The 16,376-nt window shown below is 35.5% G+C and overlaps 1 protein-coding gene across 10 annotated transcripts in view; it reads right to left on the bottom strand.

The window, feature by feature from the left end:
* EML5 (EMAP like 5) overlaps positions 1 to 16,376 on the bottom strand; it is a 235,727-nt gene that overhangs the window by 212,665 nt on the left and 6,686 nt on the right. For 9 of the 10 annotated variants that reach the window (XR_008914938.1, XR_008914937.1, XR_008914939.1 and 6 more), the window contains exon 2: positions 569 to 728. Coding sequence is in view for 4 of the 10 variants with exons in the window: in XM_007472659.3 (XP_007472721.2) it covers positions 569 to 728 (160 nt within the window). In the remaining 6 variants the exon portion in view is untranslated. Of the gene's footprint in view, positions 1 to 568; positions 729 to 7,314; positions 7,461 to 16,376 lie in introns of all 10 variants that reach the window. The other variant, XM_056810564.1, reaches the window with a different exon arrangement.

Below are 16,376 nucleotides of genomic sequence, written 5' to 3'. Positions count from 1 at the left end.
TTTTAATCAGAGATGATTTTTTTTTCTTGTTGAGTAAGTTTGTGTATTAAATAAACAGTTTTCCCACTCTGGAGCATCTATCTACATAGAAATAACCCCAAAAAGGTGTTCTTAGAGCATCCACCTACACATTTCACAAAAGAAAAAATAATCTAAACTACATTGTCTTTTGAAATACCAAAAGACTACAATCAGTATAGTTCAACTTAAAAGGTAAATTTTAAGACTTTCTTCTACTTACTGTTTTTTGTTCGTTTTTTTTTTTGCAATAGTCATGTGTCAATTTTGTATTGTTAATGACTAGTCAACACTACACTAATCCACAATCAGTATGACTTTGAAGGTAAATTGTTTAACTGACAAGAACAGGTCGGTTTTGTTCAAGTAAACAAAAAGTTCTTATTGATTTAATTACTTGAGGTATTCAACTATAACATCCTAATAAACAAAATTTTTTTTTCAATTACTTCCCAACTAAATATTTCTTACATCAAAACAACTAACAATATGGAAGAACTCTTTATAGTATGTAGTTTAAAAGCATAATTTAGAAAAAAAGAACACATACTTGCCCATCCAAGTCGAATGATAAACAAGCTATACCATGTGTATGAATATCCTTAAGCACTGATATAGTCTGTACTGTGTACGAGTCCCAGACACAGATATATGGCTCTTTCCCAACTTGGCCAGTTGCTACCAACACTCGTTCAGGATGCAATGCAAGGCTGCCAAAAAAAAAATTTTTTTAACTATTGTCAAGATATTTTATAGTATTTAGTTTGTATAAAATTTTAAATTATCTTACTTTAAAAGAACTTTTATAGAAACATGTTACTTCTGGTTACAGAAACACTACTTCTGGTTAAGTATTCATAAGACACAAATATCTTTACCAAGTAATCCCCAATAATCCTCCACTAATATCTTATTCTGAAGTTTAATTAAGGTATGGAAATAAACTGATTCTCTTAAAAGTTATACCAATAAGAGCACAAACTCTAGCAGGGCCCCATCAAATATGGGATTTCAAATATGAGATTAGTGATAGAGACTATATTTGTCTCTTATCCAATAACTAACCTAGGTATATCTGAAATCTTTCACCCAGGTTGGATGCAGAGAAATGTTTTTGAAATATTCATTCTAATAACTAAATTATAGAAAGATTGCAAGCTATATTTATGGAAGCAATACTAATATCAATAAAATTACAAATCTTTGAAAGTACTGAAGCCTTTTCATCATCATCATCATAATAAATTCAGTGAAATGACAACCATAAGTACTCATTTGGCATTCTGATATCATACTATGCATATTTCCTCCAAAGGTACATACACAGATTGCAAATCATTCATTCTTGCCCATCTCATGCAACTCTATTCCCTGTCCTCCTACATTTATTGTGAGGAGTCTACCCAGTGTATAATATAGATGGTCTTCATTTTCTCTTGACATCTCAAGAATTGTAGACCATAAGGGCTGTCTGTCAGTTACCCCCTCAAGTACTTCTTTTGTGACATCCTTTATTTCAGTTCTCTTTCAGTAATCACTTGTATAAAATTTGTTGCTACCTACCCACACTCTCCACCTGTGTCTCCATTGCCCTGCAGGTGATAATAGTTTATAGATCACAGTGTCTCTGAACTTGTAGCCATACAACACTGAGGGACTACTAATATTAAAAATGCCCCCCAATACTGTCATTACAGAATGATATAATATTCTGATCTAGTTCATTCTCTCCTTCCTAAAAAGTAACTAAATGGTGCAAGGAATAGATCAGGAAGTTGTCGTTTAATTATTTCAAGTCATGCTTTAACTCTTCCTGACACCAAATGGAGCTTTTTGGGCAGATCCTGAAGAGGTTTGTCATTTCCCTCTCTAGCTCATTTTACAGATGAGGAAACTGAGATAAATGGGGGTAAGTGACTTGCTCAGGGTCATACAGATAGCCCTGAGGCTTAATTTGAGCTCAGGTCTTTCTGACTCTAGACCTGCCACTCTATCAACTGTCCCTAGAAGTTAGGAACACCTGAGTTCAAATCCTCAAAAAAGTATCTTCATGACTTTGGGGAACTCACTTAACTTCTATCCACCTTAGTTTTCTCAACTGTAAAATAGGCATAATAGCACCTATCTTGAAAGATTATTGTGAAGATAAAATGAGATAATATTTATAAAATGACTAAGAAATACTTGTTTCCTTCTTTCTACTTAGTTCTGGGCCCAACTCATTCGTCATGCCTATCCAAGATAAAGATATGCTGTTGGATAAGCAACCCATGAAATTATCATCATGTTCTTAAAATGCAAACTCTGGAGAAGGCGTAACTCAGATGCTAGAAGGAATTAGCAAAGCAACCATCCTTCAATATACAACTATTTTCTCTTCTTTCTCATTTCATTTCCTCTTAGAGCATCAAATTCCAGCATCTCAAAATAGAGCACTTGATAGCATAATAAGCTGTCATCCATACAGACTACTATAGTATACTAAGCTATTTCTTCAAAACAACCTTATTAGGTGAGTAGAGCAGATGTTATTATACCCATTTTAGGATGCTAACAAAGTGAGAGTTGAAGCAATTTATTCAAGTACCACCTATGTACAAACTCAATTCAATAAAGATTTACCAAGTGCTCACTACTTGTACAGGCAGCTAGGTGGCACAGCCTTGCCTGGATTGAGAAGACTCATCTTCCTGAGTTCAGATCTGGTCTCAGACATTTCCCAGCTCTGTGACTCTGAGCAAGTCATTCAACTCTATTTGTCTCAGTTCCCTCATCTGTAAAATGAGTTGAAAAGAAAATGGCAAACCACTCTAGTGTCTTTGCCAAGAACACTCCAAATGGGGTCATGGTGAATTGGACATGAACTGATACAACTGAACAACAAATGCAAGTCTTTGCAAGGCCATCCTCATTAGTATGAGCAGCAGCCTAAGTCGAACCTTCACTAGATGCTAGACACTACTCTCTTCCTAAAGTAAATGTTTACCTAGCATTTCTGACCTGCGAATGCAAACAATAAGAGGAACCAATATTTTTATTTGTAAGGATATATCCAAATCTCTGCTAAAAACAGTGGTAAACACCATTGATGGGCATATTTTAATCATCTAAATCTAACAATTGGAAGACTAAACAAAATAACTTACACTATTCTATTTCTCAAGTAATCTTGCACAGTTCTAACATATTCATAGGTGACACCTTATTAAAGACCATTAAGATTTTTTGTTCAAAGGAGTAAGTTTTTTAAGTAGTTCAATGGAATTTTGCATTTACCAAATCTTTTAGTCAATTATGTGACTCTAAATATATAGCCTTAAAATTACATTATTTGCAGAAGCTTTTTTTTCTCATACCTTCATCAAGGATGATCTTGATGTTCAAGATATCAAAATTTTTCTATAATTAGATAAGTAGGCATATGGGGTTGGCATTTATGTTTTCTTGGTATCCTTTTATGGTAATAACGTTCAAAACATATCCTTCTTGGTCAGGCATATGGACAACTAACCTGGAAGAACCTTCAAAACAAAGTCCCCTCCAGCACAGACCTCCTCTGTCTATATACTTGGTTTGGAGAAGGATCCACATTGAAGTTAGTGGAGTCCTCCAAGACACTCTTTTTGTGGATGACATTGTGCTGTTCATAGTACTGCTAAGTCTCCTAAATGAGAGATACAATCATTCAAAGTTTGGACTAAGTATTCACATTGCACAGTTTGGTCTGCTGTCCTATCAACTGCTAAGCCTTATTCATTTTCCAAGTATAGTAGATTCCCAAGTGCTTTTTATGGACTTCAAGCTTCTCTATGAAAGACATTTTTTCTTTTAAAAACACCAGTAGTCTTTCTAAACACATTACTGCCTAGTGATTCTCTTCTATACCACTATTTCAGCAAAGTCCTTCACATTTCTCTTCCCTCTCTACTCTTCAGTCCTCTCCTTCTTGATAGCTGCTTACTTCTGCACAGACAGGCAGGTCCCCTCCACTCAATTCTGGAATTCTAAATACCATAATCAAATCAATTCTGCCATTGCTTCTAGATGGAATGTGTCATTCTACCCCTCAATGACTCACTCAGCTAACCCTATAATTTTTAGGATCAAAATGCTTCTCCCTGGCTACCATTCCCTGATTCCTCAATTAAAATATAAGCTCCTTAAGACAAAGACTATTCCTGTTTTTGTCTTTGTATCCCCAGAATTTAGCACAGTGCTTTGCACACAGTGTTTAATAGGCAATTTTTTGGGTTCCCTCACTCAATGATATTTAATGGAAGTAAGTCATGAAATAGAGTCTCTGAAGCACTAAAGTTGTGAGGATCACCCAGAGGACAATGGAGAACGGTGGGCAAGAGTAACCTACAACAGAGCACAAAAGATTCAGTGCTAGAAGGGACCACATAGGCTATCTGGTTCAACTTCCTTATTTATGTAAAATAAATAGTGAAACTGAAGAGATATTAAATGACTTGTCCAAAGACACCCAAATTGTAGATGGCTGAGTTAGGGTTTGCACTGGGATTCTCTAATAACCAAATCCGTTGTTCTTTCTCCCTGCACTACCCTCACTTGTGAACAAAAAGCAATAAAAGATGCCTGTAGAGAAGTGTATGAAGATGGATGGGTCAAATAGCAAGAATTTATATTCAATGTAACCAGCACAATGTGATTTACCAATAGAATCATCTCAGGATGTTTATCATCTACAGGAAACCCTACTTTCATCTAGATTCTGAGCTGGAAATCCCCCATAAGACTAGCCAATACCTTTGGTGAGTACATCTCCCTGTCTTATGCCATGCTGAATACTGATAGTCAGAGAGTTGAATAAAGCTGTCACTTCTTTTCAAAGAATTTTACATGACACTGACATATGCATAGGAAACATCTTGTTGAAGGAGTGGCTTCAAGGTAGCATTTTGCTCTGTCAAATCAAATTTATTTTTAAGTTAATAAGCACAGAGAGAATCTTTATTCAGGCACTTGGATGACCACAAAAACTAGGTCTGCTGTAGAATATCACTTGTAAGAACCTGCTGTTTCTTTCTTATACTTTCATTAAGCACGCCCTTAACAAAGATATGCATACACTTTTGTGAATGAATGTGTTTAAGTATGTTATCACCTTTGACAGAATATAATGCTTCTTGAGGGTAGAGACTGTTTCCTTTATGTTACATATCTTCAGAACCCCAGCATAGTACCTGACACTTTTTTAAAATGCCTATAGATTGACAGCATATATAATATAATGTAATAAAGAGGCTAGTCTTATAAAAGCTTTCTAAAGCTAAGAAAATAAACAAATAAGCCTATAAATAGTGAAATCTTGGTCACTTTTTTTTTTTGGTAATAATGAAGTTCAAAATTTTCCTCAACCTCTGAAATCCTTTCCTCTTTCAGACTCCTTGAAAATCAGTATTTCAATGCCCTCAAAATTTTATCACCTCCAATAGGGACTATTCTTAAAGTATGTTAGGTTTTGTGAAACTATTTCCTGGAAAATCTGTTGTCTTTAGGGCTGTGGAACTGATATGCCAGGGTCATATGTGTTGACTTCCTTGTTACTGATGAAAAGAGTTTATTAGAAAACTTTGGTGAGCTTTTTATATTTGTCATCTGTTATCCTTTCAGTTTCTTCTTTAAATGGTCTTAGTATAATCTGCTTCACTGAGTTTTTAATGAAACTTTTTAAAAATTTATTTTTCCCTCTATTGGTTCATACTATTTTGATATGCAATACTGTTCATAATTTTCCATTATCTTCCTCCTTTAGATTTTGCAAAAACAGATTTTGCTAACCTATGTTGTCCTTGGCTGGCAATGAGATAAAATTTTAAGTTAACTAAGGCAGTTTATCCACTCTTTTAGTTCCATTCATTATGGCAATTGATTTACATCAGTTAAATTTTCTTAGAAAATGGTATTAGTCTGGATTAATTTCTTTTCTTTTATCTATTTTAATTTCAACACAAATGGTCATGATTTCCAATTTTTGTTCTTTCTTCTGTGTATTGATTATTTCTTTCTCTAATAGGTCAGACAGCTAATTTAGAAATAATTCATACATCAATCACAATTTTCTCTAATGATACTTTGTACTTGCCATGCGTAGTCTCTTATAATATTATACTCATATTCTAAATCACAGTACCTACTAGACTATTACTCCAGAAAGCATCCAATATTTTCTCAAAGAAAGTGTTCATGACATTAAGGGTTTGGTATTAAAAGTCTATAAGATTTTGATCTCTCTCATTTCTTACTCTGAAACCATGATTTTCAACATATTTTCTGCTATCTTATCCTTTGCCCACTTTCACAATGAAATAAATTAACATTAAAGTATATGTTGGTTTAATTTGGAGGGTCATCATGGACAATAGAGCCACCACACATCAGAGTCCTGGATATGCTTTATAGAGGAAGTAGAAATGGCACTAAAGAGAACAAAAACAGTGGAATTAGACCAAGTATACATTAAAAAAGATCTATGGTGTAGGTGGCATAATTGTGAGTATTTAACTGATGTAAATTCAAAAGGTATCAGAAGGGAAAAATTAACAATTAACATTTCAAAGATTATTATTTTTTTAAACCCTTACCTCCTGTTTTAGAATAATGTATACTGGTTCCAAAGCAGAAGAGTGGTATGGTAAGGGGTAAGCAATGGAGTTGAAATGACTTGCCCAGGTTCACAGCTATTAAGGGTCTGAGGCCACATTTGAACCAAGAGACCACCCATCTCTAGGTCAGGCTCGCTCTCAATCTACTAAGCCACCAAGCTGGCTCTTCAAAGATTATTAATACTGGGAAAGGTGACCATGAAAACATCAGTAATTTCCAAACTCTTCCTACTTTCCTTTCTACATATAGTTCTAATGAGAAATACTTAATAGACAAATCAGGAACATCCTCAACAAAAGTATCACTAGTAGAAAAATAGGCTTTTACAAGTGATATTCCACAGTAGACCACATATTTACTAATGCACAGATGATAAAAAGATGTAAAGAATGCTTTATTCCACTGTATTAATGAAAATAAAAAGACTAACTAGAACTGGAAAGAACTTTTGGAATCCTCTAGTTCAACCCAATTTGTTAAATTTTTTTAATTGACTTGGTAGAGCAAAACATCAAATTAAAGGCCCTCTTTCAACAAGATTATTCTCATATATGTAGTAAAAAATTATTCAAGATTCTCTGAAATACATAACAGAGATAACCTTGTTAAACAACCCTCTGACCATAAATATCAGGGGAAGCATAAAATGGGGAGAAGTATGCTCACCAAAATTGTTCACCACTGTCATGCAGAAGATGCAGATCAGAACCAAAGCTGAAGAAGGATTTATGGATGGTAAGGCCTTCTAGATGCTTCTGTATGTGGATGACATCATGCTCGTTGTATCAAGCCCCAGAATACTGCAGAACCTCCTGGAAGAGATAGGTAACTACTCAAAAGATGTTTGTTTTAATCATCCATACAGGGGAAAAAACCAAATGGATAAAGTGTTTCTGTGTCCCACATTAAAACAAGAAAGTTATGAAAATTTACAGCAATTGTTCAACTGGAGCAGATGGTTCATCTGGACAATTTTTTGAGAAAGTGGAAATTTTCCTGATACCAAAACTTCTTCCAGAAACACAGATCCAGGTTGTTAATACTAATATTCTACTACTACTGCAGTATAACTACAAGTCATGGAGCGCTAAATCCTCTAAGTAACTAAAAATGAATATCCAAAGAAAGGACAATGGTGAGAGTTGTATAAATGGAGATTTTGAATCCTAGACTGCATTCCCCAGAAGTCCTTGGTATTTCCCAGAATTCCCTATAATCTCTCCTGAGTCTCCATGTTGGTGGTTAAGGCATATTGTTTTTAGATCTGGCCAATGTGGAAATTTATTTTGCTTGACTATGTTTGTAAACACAGATTTTACTTTTCTTTCATTTGCAATTGGAGGGAGAGAAGATATATTATTTTTGCTAATTGAAAAAGGTAATAAAAGGTATATATTCCAACTTCTCACAGGCTTGCCTTCCACTCCATGTCTGCCTTAGCCTTTGAATACTTAATTTATCTTTTTTACTTTAGTTACCCTGCCCACTTTTGAACTTTTCTTTTCCCCACCTCATCAAGTATGTGGCACAAAATCGTTCCTCCCCTTCCCTAAATTCTTAGTTTAAATAATATTCTTTTGTGGCACTCTTTTATAAGCAATTTTAACTGTCCTTATTTCTCTCCCCTTTTAATCTATTTTCAATTCTCTAGTCATAAGTTGACTTGTTATCCTTTTTCTTTGTGTAGCCCTCATAAGGCTAACATGTTTGCAGTCCCAAATCTGAAATCCTTCTATCCTCTTTTCTATTTTATTGAATTAGTAGTTCTTATCCTCCCCATCCCCCCATCTCCTATACTTCTACTCTTCCTCACTATTAGAAATACCAAATACCAAAGAAAACACCACCAAATGGAAGCAGTGTCACATGGTATAAATCACATCATGTGCAAGTCATGAGGTATGAACCTATTCTCTGCCCTCATTACTATCATCTACCACTTTTATCAAAAGTCGTTCTATTTCTTCTTCTATGTCTTTTCCTTACCCCCTATCACTGTGTGCTAATAAATCTTTAGGGATACATTCTTTTACTCTCTTAAAGTAGGAATACAATCCTGAGAGATGCCTCAATTCTCAAAAGAGATCTCCTGACACACAGTTCCTTTAATTCAAAGACTGGTTAAAAGGTATGTCTCTATAAGTATCATATATATGTATATACTTATACACTTATAGTATGTTTAAGTATGTATGTATATACAAATTAAATGTGTATTGTAAATCTTGAAATCTTTCAGACTTGTGAATGTTAAAAATTTTCCCATCGGGGAATTCTTAATTGGAACAAATTCCCTACTGAGAAACATTCCCCATTTTGATGTGAGAACTTGCCAGGATCAGAAATGGGAGGACCTCTACTCCAACCGTACTTAAGATTGCTTTAGGGGAAAAAACTCCTTGCTATGGGAGGCCCCCCTACTCTACCCGTACTTAAGACTGCTTTAGGAGAGAAAACTCCTTGCTAAACAATGAAAGTATTTGGACCCATGCTTATAATAAGGCAAGGAGTTCTTTGAGCCAGGCCTGTTTTTAGAATTGATACAATGGAATGCTAGGTACCTAAAAGGGTCAGGCAAGTTTTCTCTTGATGAGATTAGTTGACTCAGCTGTGTTTTCTCTAGTTCAGACTTACTGAGGAGATTGGTGGACACAGCAGCATTTTTTCTGATTCAGATTTACTGAGGAGATTGGTGGACACAGCAGCATTTTTTCTGATTCAGACTTACTGAGGAGATTGGTCGACTTAGCAGGAATTTAGATGGGCAGTCCTTTGGAAAGGGTCTACAGTGATTGGTACATGTAGGGACTTAGGGGAGGTGACATGGGAGAAAAAAACCCTATATAAGAAAAAGCAGAATCTCTTGAGGAGTTATATCTTTTTGGAGAAATCCTTTTGGAGGATCTCTGATGAGGATCGCTTGGGAAGAATCTCTTGAGAGAGGCTCTGGAGAAGGGAAGCTCTTGGAGGACAATCTCTAAGGAGGTCTCACTGGAGCTCTCTCTGGTGAAGTCAGCTGAGATGGAGCTGGCCTGGTGTCACTAGAATCCTTGTTTAGGCAGACCTTGTGGTGAGTGTTAAAAGACTGACTGACTGATTCTCTCTCTTAAGACTCAAGTCTAGGCCATATCGCCTTGAGGCCCTTCATAATTATTCCTTTCCTACTCTTTCTCTAATTCCTCATTATATTATTAATTAAAAATCTCTATAAACCCAGTTGACTTGGGTAATTAAATAATTTGGAATATTTCCCTGGCGACCACTTTATATTTGATTTAAAACCAAGACACTGTAGTGAAACATATTTTCTGCAGTCAAATTTACTCACCCTCTCTTATATCTATCACAATTTTTATCTTCCACCATTTAACTCACTACAGTTTAAGACCTCAACCATTTTAAATCTTACAGTATGTATGTGCATATCCCTATGTACACACATAGAAATATGCTCCAAGAGAACACCTTTTCCTTTCCTCTGAAATGAGACACTCTCTACCCATTGCTTTAGTCCTTTTCTCCCATTGTCCATACTCTAAAGATTACAAAAATTAAATTCCTTTTCCATTTATCTACAGATTTAGAAAGGGACACATCTCCAGGTCCACCCCCTTTCTTATTCTCTGTTTCTTCATTTAGGCAACTTCCCATTGTATATATTTTTTTCCTAAAAACGATAATGATTCACTTATAAGAGGTCACAGGACTTAATCCACAGAATTTAAATTGTTTTTTTTCTTCTGATCTTCTCTATATCTATATTTCCCCTAAAATTTAAGGCCCTTAAATCTTTTTTGTTGTTTAATAATGCCCTCTCTGTTCTTTTATATCTTAGTTCAATTTATTTTCTTGTTTTAAACAAAAGTTTATAAACATACGTGGATTTATTTAATTATATAGCCTTTTCTCACCTTTGTGCTTTGGTTTGACATATGTACAAGTAGAATATTCTGCTCACCTGTTTGCATTTTTTCTATGTAATGTTTGCTTGGAACATGACCAAATCACCTTAGCTGGAAGGACAGTCATTCCTCCCTACCTCTCCCAATGAAACTCCAATTTCTCATTGATGATAAGACTCAGTTTAACAGGTTGTATTATATTAGGGGCAACTAGATAGTATAGCAAATAAAGTATGGACCTTGGGTCAGGAATACTTCAGTTCAAATTCAGCTTTAGACACCTATTATGCTAGCAGTATGACATTGGCTAAGTCACTTAACCCCATATGTGCCTCAGTTTCTTTATTTGTAAAAATGGAGATAGCATCTACCTTCCAGGCTTATTTTGAGGATCAAATGAGGTAATAATTGTAAAACACTTAGTACTGCAATTGGCACATAGTAAACAACATATAAATGTTAGCTATTCACATTATTATATTGTACTAAAGCTTGAGATTCTTTTATTTCTTAGAATATCCTATTTTCCATTCTCTTCTTTGATTTCTTGTGGCTTTATTATAATCATCAGTTAAAACAGCATTCCTTTACACCTAATGCTTTTACCTGGCCACTTACAAATTTTGTTGTGTTGTCCAAAATTAAAATTGTGAGTTAACTATTGCATGCATGGGGTTTTGATATACTAATTCATTTAGTATTTTGTACTTCTGCTTCGAAACTCTGGGTTTTGTATGATTTAAAATCTGTTACCCTAAAAAAAGAACTACATATCCCAAGAGCCTACTGACTTCCTGTCATTACATATTTCCTGTTTACAGAGGATAAAGGGCATGGGCTTTGAAGGCTCCTCCTCTCTGATGGAGAATCAGGAGTGATGGTGGTGAGTGGGGATGGCTAAAAATGGCTAACCAGCCATGGGCACGTGGTCTTTATTTTGTATTATTATTATTAAGATTTAATTTTAACTTTTACATTGATGGCAACCACTAGTCGGCAAAGAACCTCTCAAATGTTTAAGATAGCCTAGATAAAACTTTTTTAAGCCACATTTCTCCTGCCAAGACTTTTTGCCTACCCCACCCACCCTCTCAAACTCCAACTCTCTTTGGAGCTGCTCAGTTTTTCTTTTCCTACTTTTTGCCTGGTTGCTTGCTCTCCCTATTGCTGGGCTATTTTGGGAGGGGGGGGACCCTTGGCGAAGAAGAAATAAACTGCTTCTCTCCAACTGCTTGAGTCCTTCGATCCTCCTTCGTTGCTCCTTGCTGCCAACACTGGCATTGGTGATACTGCTTCCTTCTGATCTTTTAGACCCAGATTGTTCACCCAAGCCCCAACCCCTGGCCTCCAGAAATCCTTCTCCTGAGCTCCAGCTCCAATCCTAAATTGGCCTCCACCCTGAACCGCCCCTGATTACTGTTGCTTCCCCTGCTGGGCTGACTACTGTTAGCAAGAAGCTAGGAGTCCGGCTAAGAGACAGAAAGGAGGATCAGTGGAATAGACTTGGGGCAAGTGACCTCAGCAAGATAGTATATGATAAACCCAAAGATCCCAGCTTTTGGGACAAAAATCCAGTATTCGATAAAAACTGCTGGGAAAATTGGAAGACAGTGTGGGAGAGATTAGGTTTGGATCAACACCTCACACCCTACACCAAGATAACTTGAACATAAAGAAGGAAACTATAAGTAAATTAGGCAAACACAGAATAATATACATGTCAGACCTTTGGGAAGGGAAAGACTTTAAAACCAAGCAAGACATAGAAAGAGTCACAAAATGTAAAAAAAAAAATAATTTCGACTACATCAAATTAAAAAGCTTTTGTGCAAACAAAACCAATATAACTAAAATCAGAAGGGAAGCAACAAATTGGGAAACAATCTTCATAAAAACCTCTGATAAAGGTTTAATTACTCAAATTTACAAAGAGCTAAATCAATTGTACAAAAAATCAAGCCATTCTCCAATTGATAAATGGGCAAGGGACATGAACAGGCAGTTCTCAGCCAAAGAAATCAAAACCATTAATAAGCACATGAAAAAGTGTTCTAAATCTCTTATAATCAGAGAGATGCAAATCAAAACAACTCTGAGGTATCACCTCACACCTAGCAGATTGGCTAACATGACAGCAGAAGAAAGCAGTGAATGCTGGAGAGGATGTGGCAAAGTAGGGACATTAATTCATTGCAGGTGGAGTTGTGAATTGATCCAACCATTCTGGAGAGCAATTTTGAACTATGCCCAAAGGATGATAAAAGACTGTCTGCCCTTTGATCCAGCCATAGCACTGCTGGGTTTGTACCCCAAAGAGATAATAAGGAAAAAGACGTGTACAAGGATATTCATAGCTGCACTCTTTGTGGTGGCCAAAAATTGGAAAACGAGGGGATGCCCATCAATTGGAGAATGGCTGAACAAACTGTGGTATATGTTGGTGATGGAATACTATTGTGCTAAAAGGAATAATAAAGTGGAGGAATTTCATGGAGACTGGAACAACCCAGGAAGTGACGCAGAGTGACAGGAGCAGAACCAGGAAAACATTGTATACAGAGACTGATACACTGTGGTACAATCAAACATAATGGACTTCTCCTTTAGTGGCAATGCAATGTCCCTGAACAATCTGCAGGGATCTAGGAGAAAAACACTATCCACAAGAAGAGGACAAATTGTGGGAGTAAAAACACGGAGGAAAAGCAAGTGCTTGACTGCAGGGGTTGAGAGGGGACATATCTGAGGAGAGACTCTAAATGAACACTCTAATGCAAATACTAACAACATGGAAATGGGTTCGAATCAAGAACGCATGTGATACCCAGTGGAATCACTCACGTGTAGGCTATGGGAGAGGTGGGGGGGAGGAAAAGAAAATGATCTTTGTCTCCAATAATGCTTGGAAATGATCAAATAAAATATTGTTATAAAAAAAAAAAGAAGCAGCTAGGAGTCCTTGGAGTCACTCCTCAGGGCAGAGGGTTTAAAAAAAAAAAAGGAGTATCTTTTTCCTTAGGCAATGATTAGTCTCCTAACTCCCTCTGGGGAAACTAGCCTTTTACCTGAGGGGTGGAGGGGGAATGGGGAGAAAAAAGACTCTTCCAAACAAGAGGTTGATTACAATCATGGCATATTCTATGAAAGAGCACTGCATTACCTATTTCAAACAGCTTCCAGATTTAGGATGTTTTTTCTTTCTATCACTGATCCTTTCAATTATCATACCTGAGATTCTGGGGAGAAATTCATCCCCTACAACCCTTTGCTATTTGGGACTTCCTAGTCTCTTAAGATTCATCCAGTTTGAGATTCCTCAAACCCATGATTTCCCTCACTATGGGAGATACTGTACATAGTGATGACAATAGGAATGTGAATTTTTTAAAAAGGAACTTTAAAGGGTCTGGAGGTGAAATTTTAAGCCTTTTTAGATTCCATTTTTTTAAATGAAAGTCTCTGTATCTTATAGTATTTTGCTAATTGTTTTGTTTAAGATTTAATTTTGTTGATTTAAGTTCATATATTAATATATTCGATACTGTTCTGTTACACTGAATCATCTTAATCTATTGTGTTTTAACTATTAGATATATTGTTACCTTTGCCTTATGACTACTGAACAAAATATTGTAAAATATTGTAGAAGTCCATAAACAGCCTTTTTTTTTTTTACATTTTGCATTTGTTAATTGTTACATTGATAGATGATGGATAGACTCAATCTAGCTAACAACCTTTAGAGAATGTAATAAGCTAAGAATTTAATTGTAATGTTAAGGGGTCTTCAGAAATAATTTTAATTAACTAGTGATTTCTGAATGGATGAATTTTTTTATATTTATATTTTAAAGAATGTTGTATTAAAAACAAAGAAATGTTCCTACCAAGGTATTTCTATGAAGCAGGAAGCCAAAAAGAGCTCCTACAAAATTCTTCAGTTTTATTTACTTCCACCAGAACAATCTAGATTTTTTGGTGATGTTCAAGACCCGAATAAGTTTTACTTTGTTTAAAAATATAGTTGCCAAGGTTGAAAGATTTGCTGCATCTGTAAAAATTGTGGCAAATATCCAGCAGTTCATAGTTTTGTTGGTTTTTTGGTTTTTTTTGGTCATAGAGCAACTTTGTGAAATGTGATAGTGGATTTGTTTGCTATTGTAATTAAATGGGCTATTATAATTTTGGGGATTTTGATACTTTTTGAATGTGCATTACATGTACTATTATTGTTCTTTATAAAAAACTGTTACTTTGGGAAAATCATTTGCTTTTCACTCACAGTGGATCATAGCCAAGTATGAAAAGGAAAATGGATCTAATTTTTGGTGAGAAACCTTGTATTCTACATTTCCTTAGCTGACAGAGTGTGTTAATTTTAAGTTATATTTTATTTTTTTAACTCTTTTATCATTGTTTTTGCTTGCATATACAATATACTATTTGAGTTTTATTTTTTCTTTCCTTTTTGTATTTGAATGTCACCAGTATTGGGATTTTCTCTAATTTTTGATTTTGCAGTAATATAAGTTTAAAATATATTTGCTACAATGTCCATGCATGCCCCAAAAGCTTGAGACTATAAAAATGATGCCAGTGATTGTTTAAAAAAGAATTATGGGTTTAATGATTCTGTCTGATTCCAGGACAAGAGAGTACAAAAAGAGCCATTGTACAGTGCCACAGAAGCATAAAGCTAAACTGGATAGTGCCAATCAAGCCCAAGGTCAAAGAGACCAACCAATCCTGATAGGATTTATGAACATTTCAAGCCAAGAAAAGAGGACTTGAACTTGTTTGGGGTTCAAGGTTGTAGCTGTTTAACATGTGTTAAAGGCAGGTCTTCCTTGTCCCACATTCTACCAAGTATCTCAAATTTGGCTCCTATAATCTAGGCCCTTTTCTGTCTTTCATGGTGTGGCAAACTTTCTATAGTCCTGGCAATTGATTGGGTAAATGCATAATTGCTTAACTCATTTTAATTGGTCCCTGATTCAAGGACTTGTTATGGATTTATTTTTCCTTTACTTAGAATTTTTACACATAAGACTTTGATAGTTTATATTTCATCCAGAACTTATTTTTTATTTGGATTATTTTTATATTTTATATTTCTCTTGCCAATTGATTCATATACCTCATAACTCAGCCATACATCCCTAAGTGATCCCTGTGTTTTTCAACACCCTTTTCAGGGGGGAATGTATTATTATTATTATTATTATTATTTTAAATTGCAAATTTTAAATTCTTTTTGGGAGGAGTTTTAGGTTAAGAAACATGCTACCTCTCCAAATCCAGAAAATGAACTCTTCTTTGAAGGCACCATGAAGATGCCTCCACAGACCACAAGCTACATGAAGATCCAGAATGAACTTTGGGTGTGGTTGATTGAACTGAAGATTGAACATTTAATTTGAATGTCTATTCTTATGCCAAAAGGGGACTGCCCCCTAATTGGCTTTTTGTCAGTGTGCCTAGCAATTATTGGTTTTGTTCTCTTTTCCTCTTATCCTCAAATTATTGCAATTTCAAAGTTGGTATGTTTACAAGACCCACTGGAGAGACTAGTCTTCTGCGGGTCTCAGGGGGGCATGTATGATTGAAAAGTTGTTACCCTAAAAAAAGAACTACCTATCCCAAGAGCCCACTGACTTCCTGTCATTATGTACTTCCTGTAGACAGAGGATAAAGGGTGTGGGCTTTGGAAGTTCCTCCTCTCTGATGGAGAATCAGCAGTGATGGTGGCGAGTGGGGATGACTAAAAATGGCTAACCAGCCATGGGCATGTGGTCTTTATTTTGTATCTTCTTTATTGATTTCTAA

Source organism: Monodelphis domestica, chromosome 1 (genome assembly GCF_027887165.1).
Source record: "Monodelphis domestica isolate mMonDom1 chromosome 1, mMonDom1.pri, whole genome shotgun sequence".
NCBI lineage: Eukaryota > Metazoa > Chordata > Mammalia > Didelphimorphia > Didelphidae > Monodelphis > Monodelphis domestica.
The sequence above is the reverse complement of the archived record's forward strand: the minus strand, read 5'-3'. Positions and strand labels throughout refer to the sequence as shown.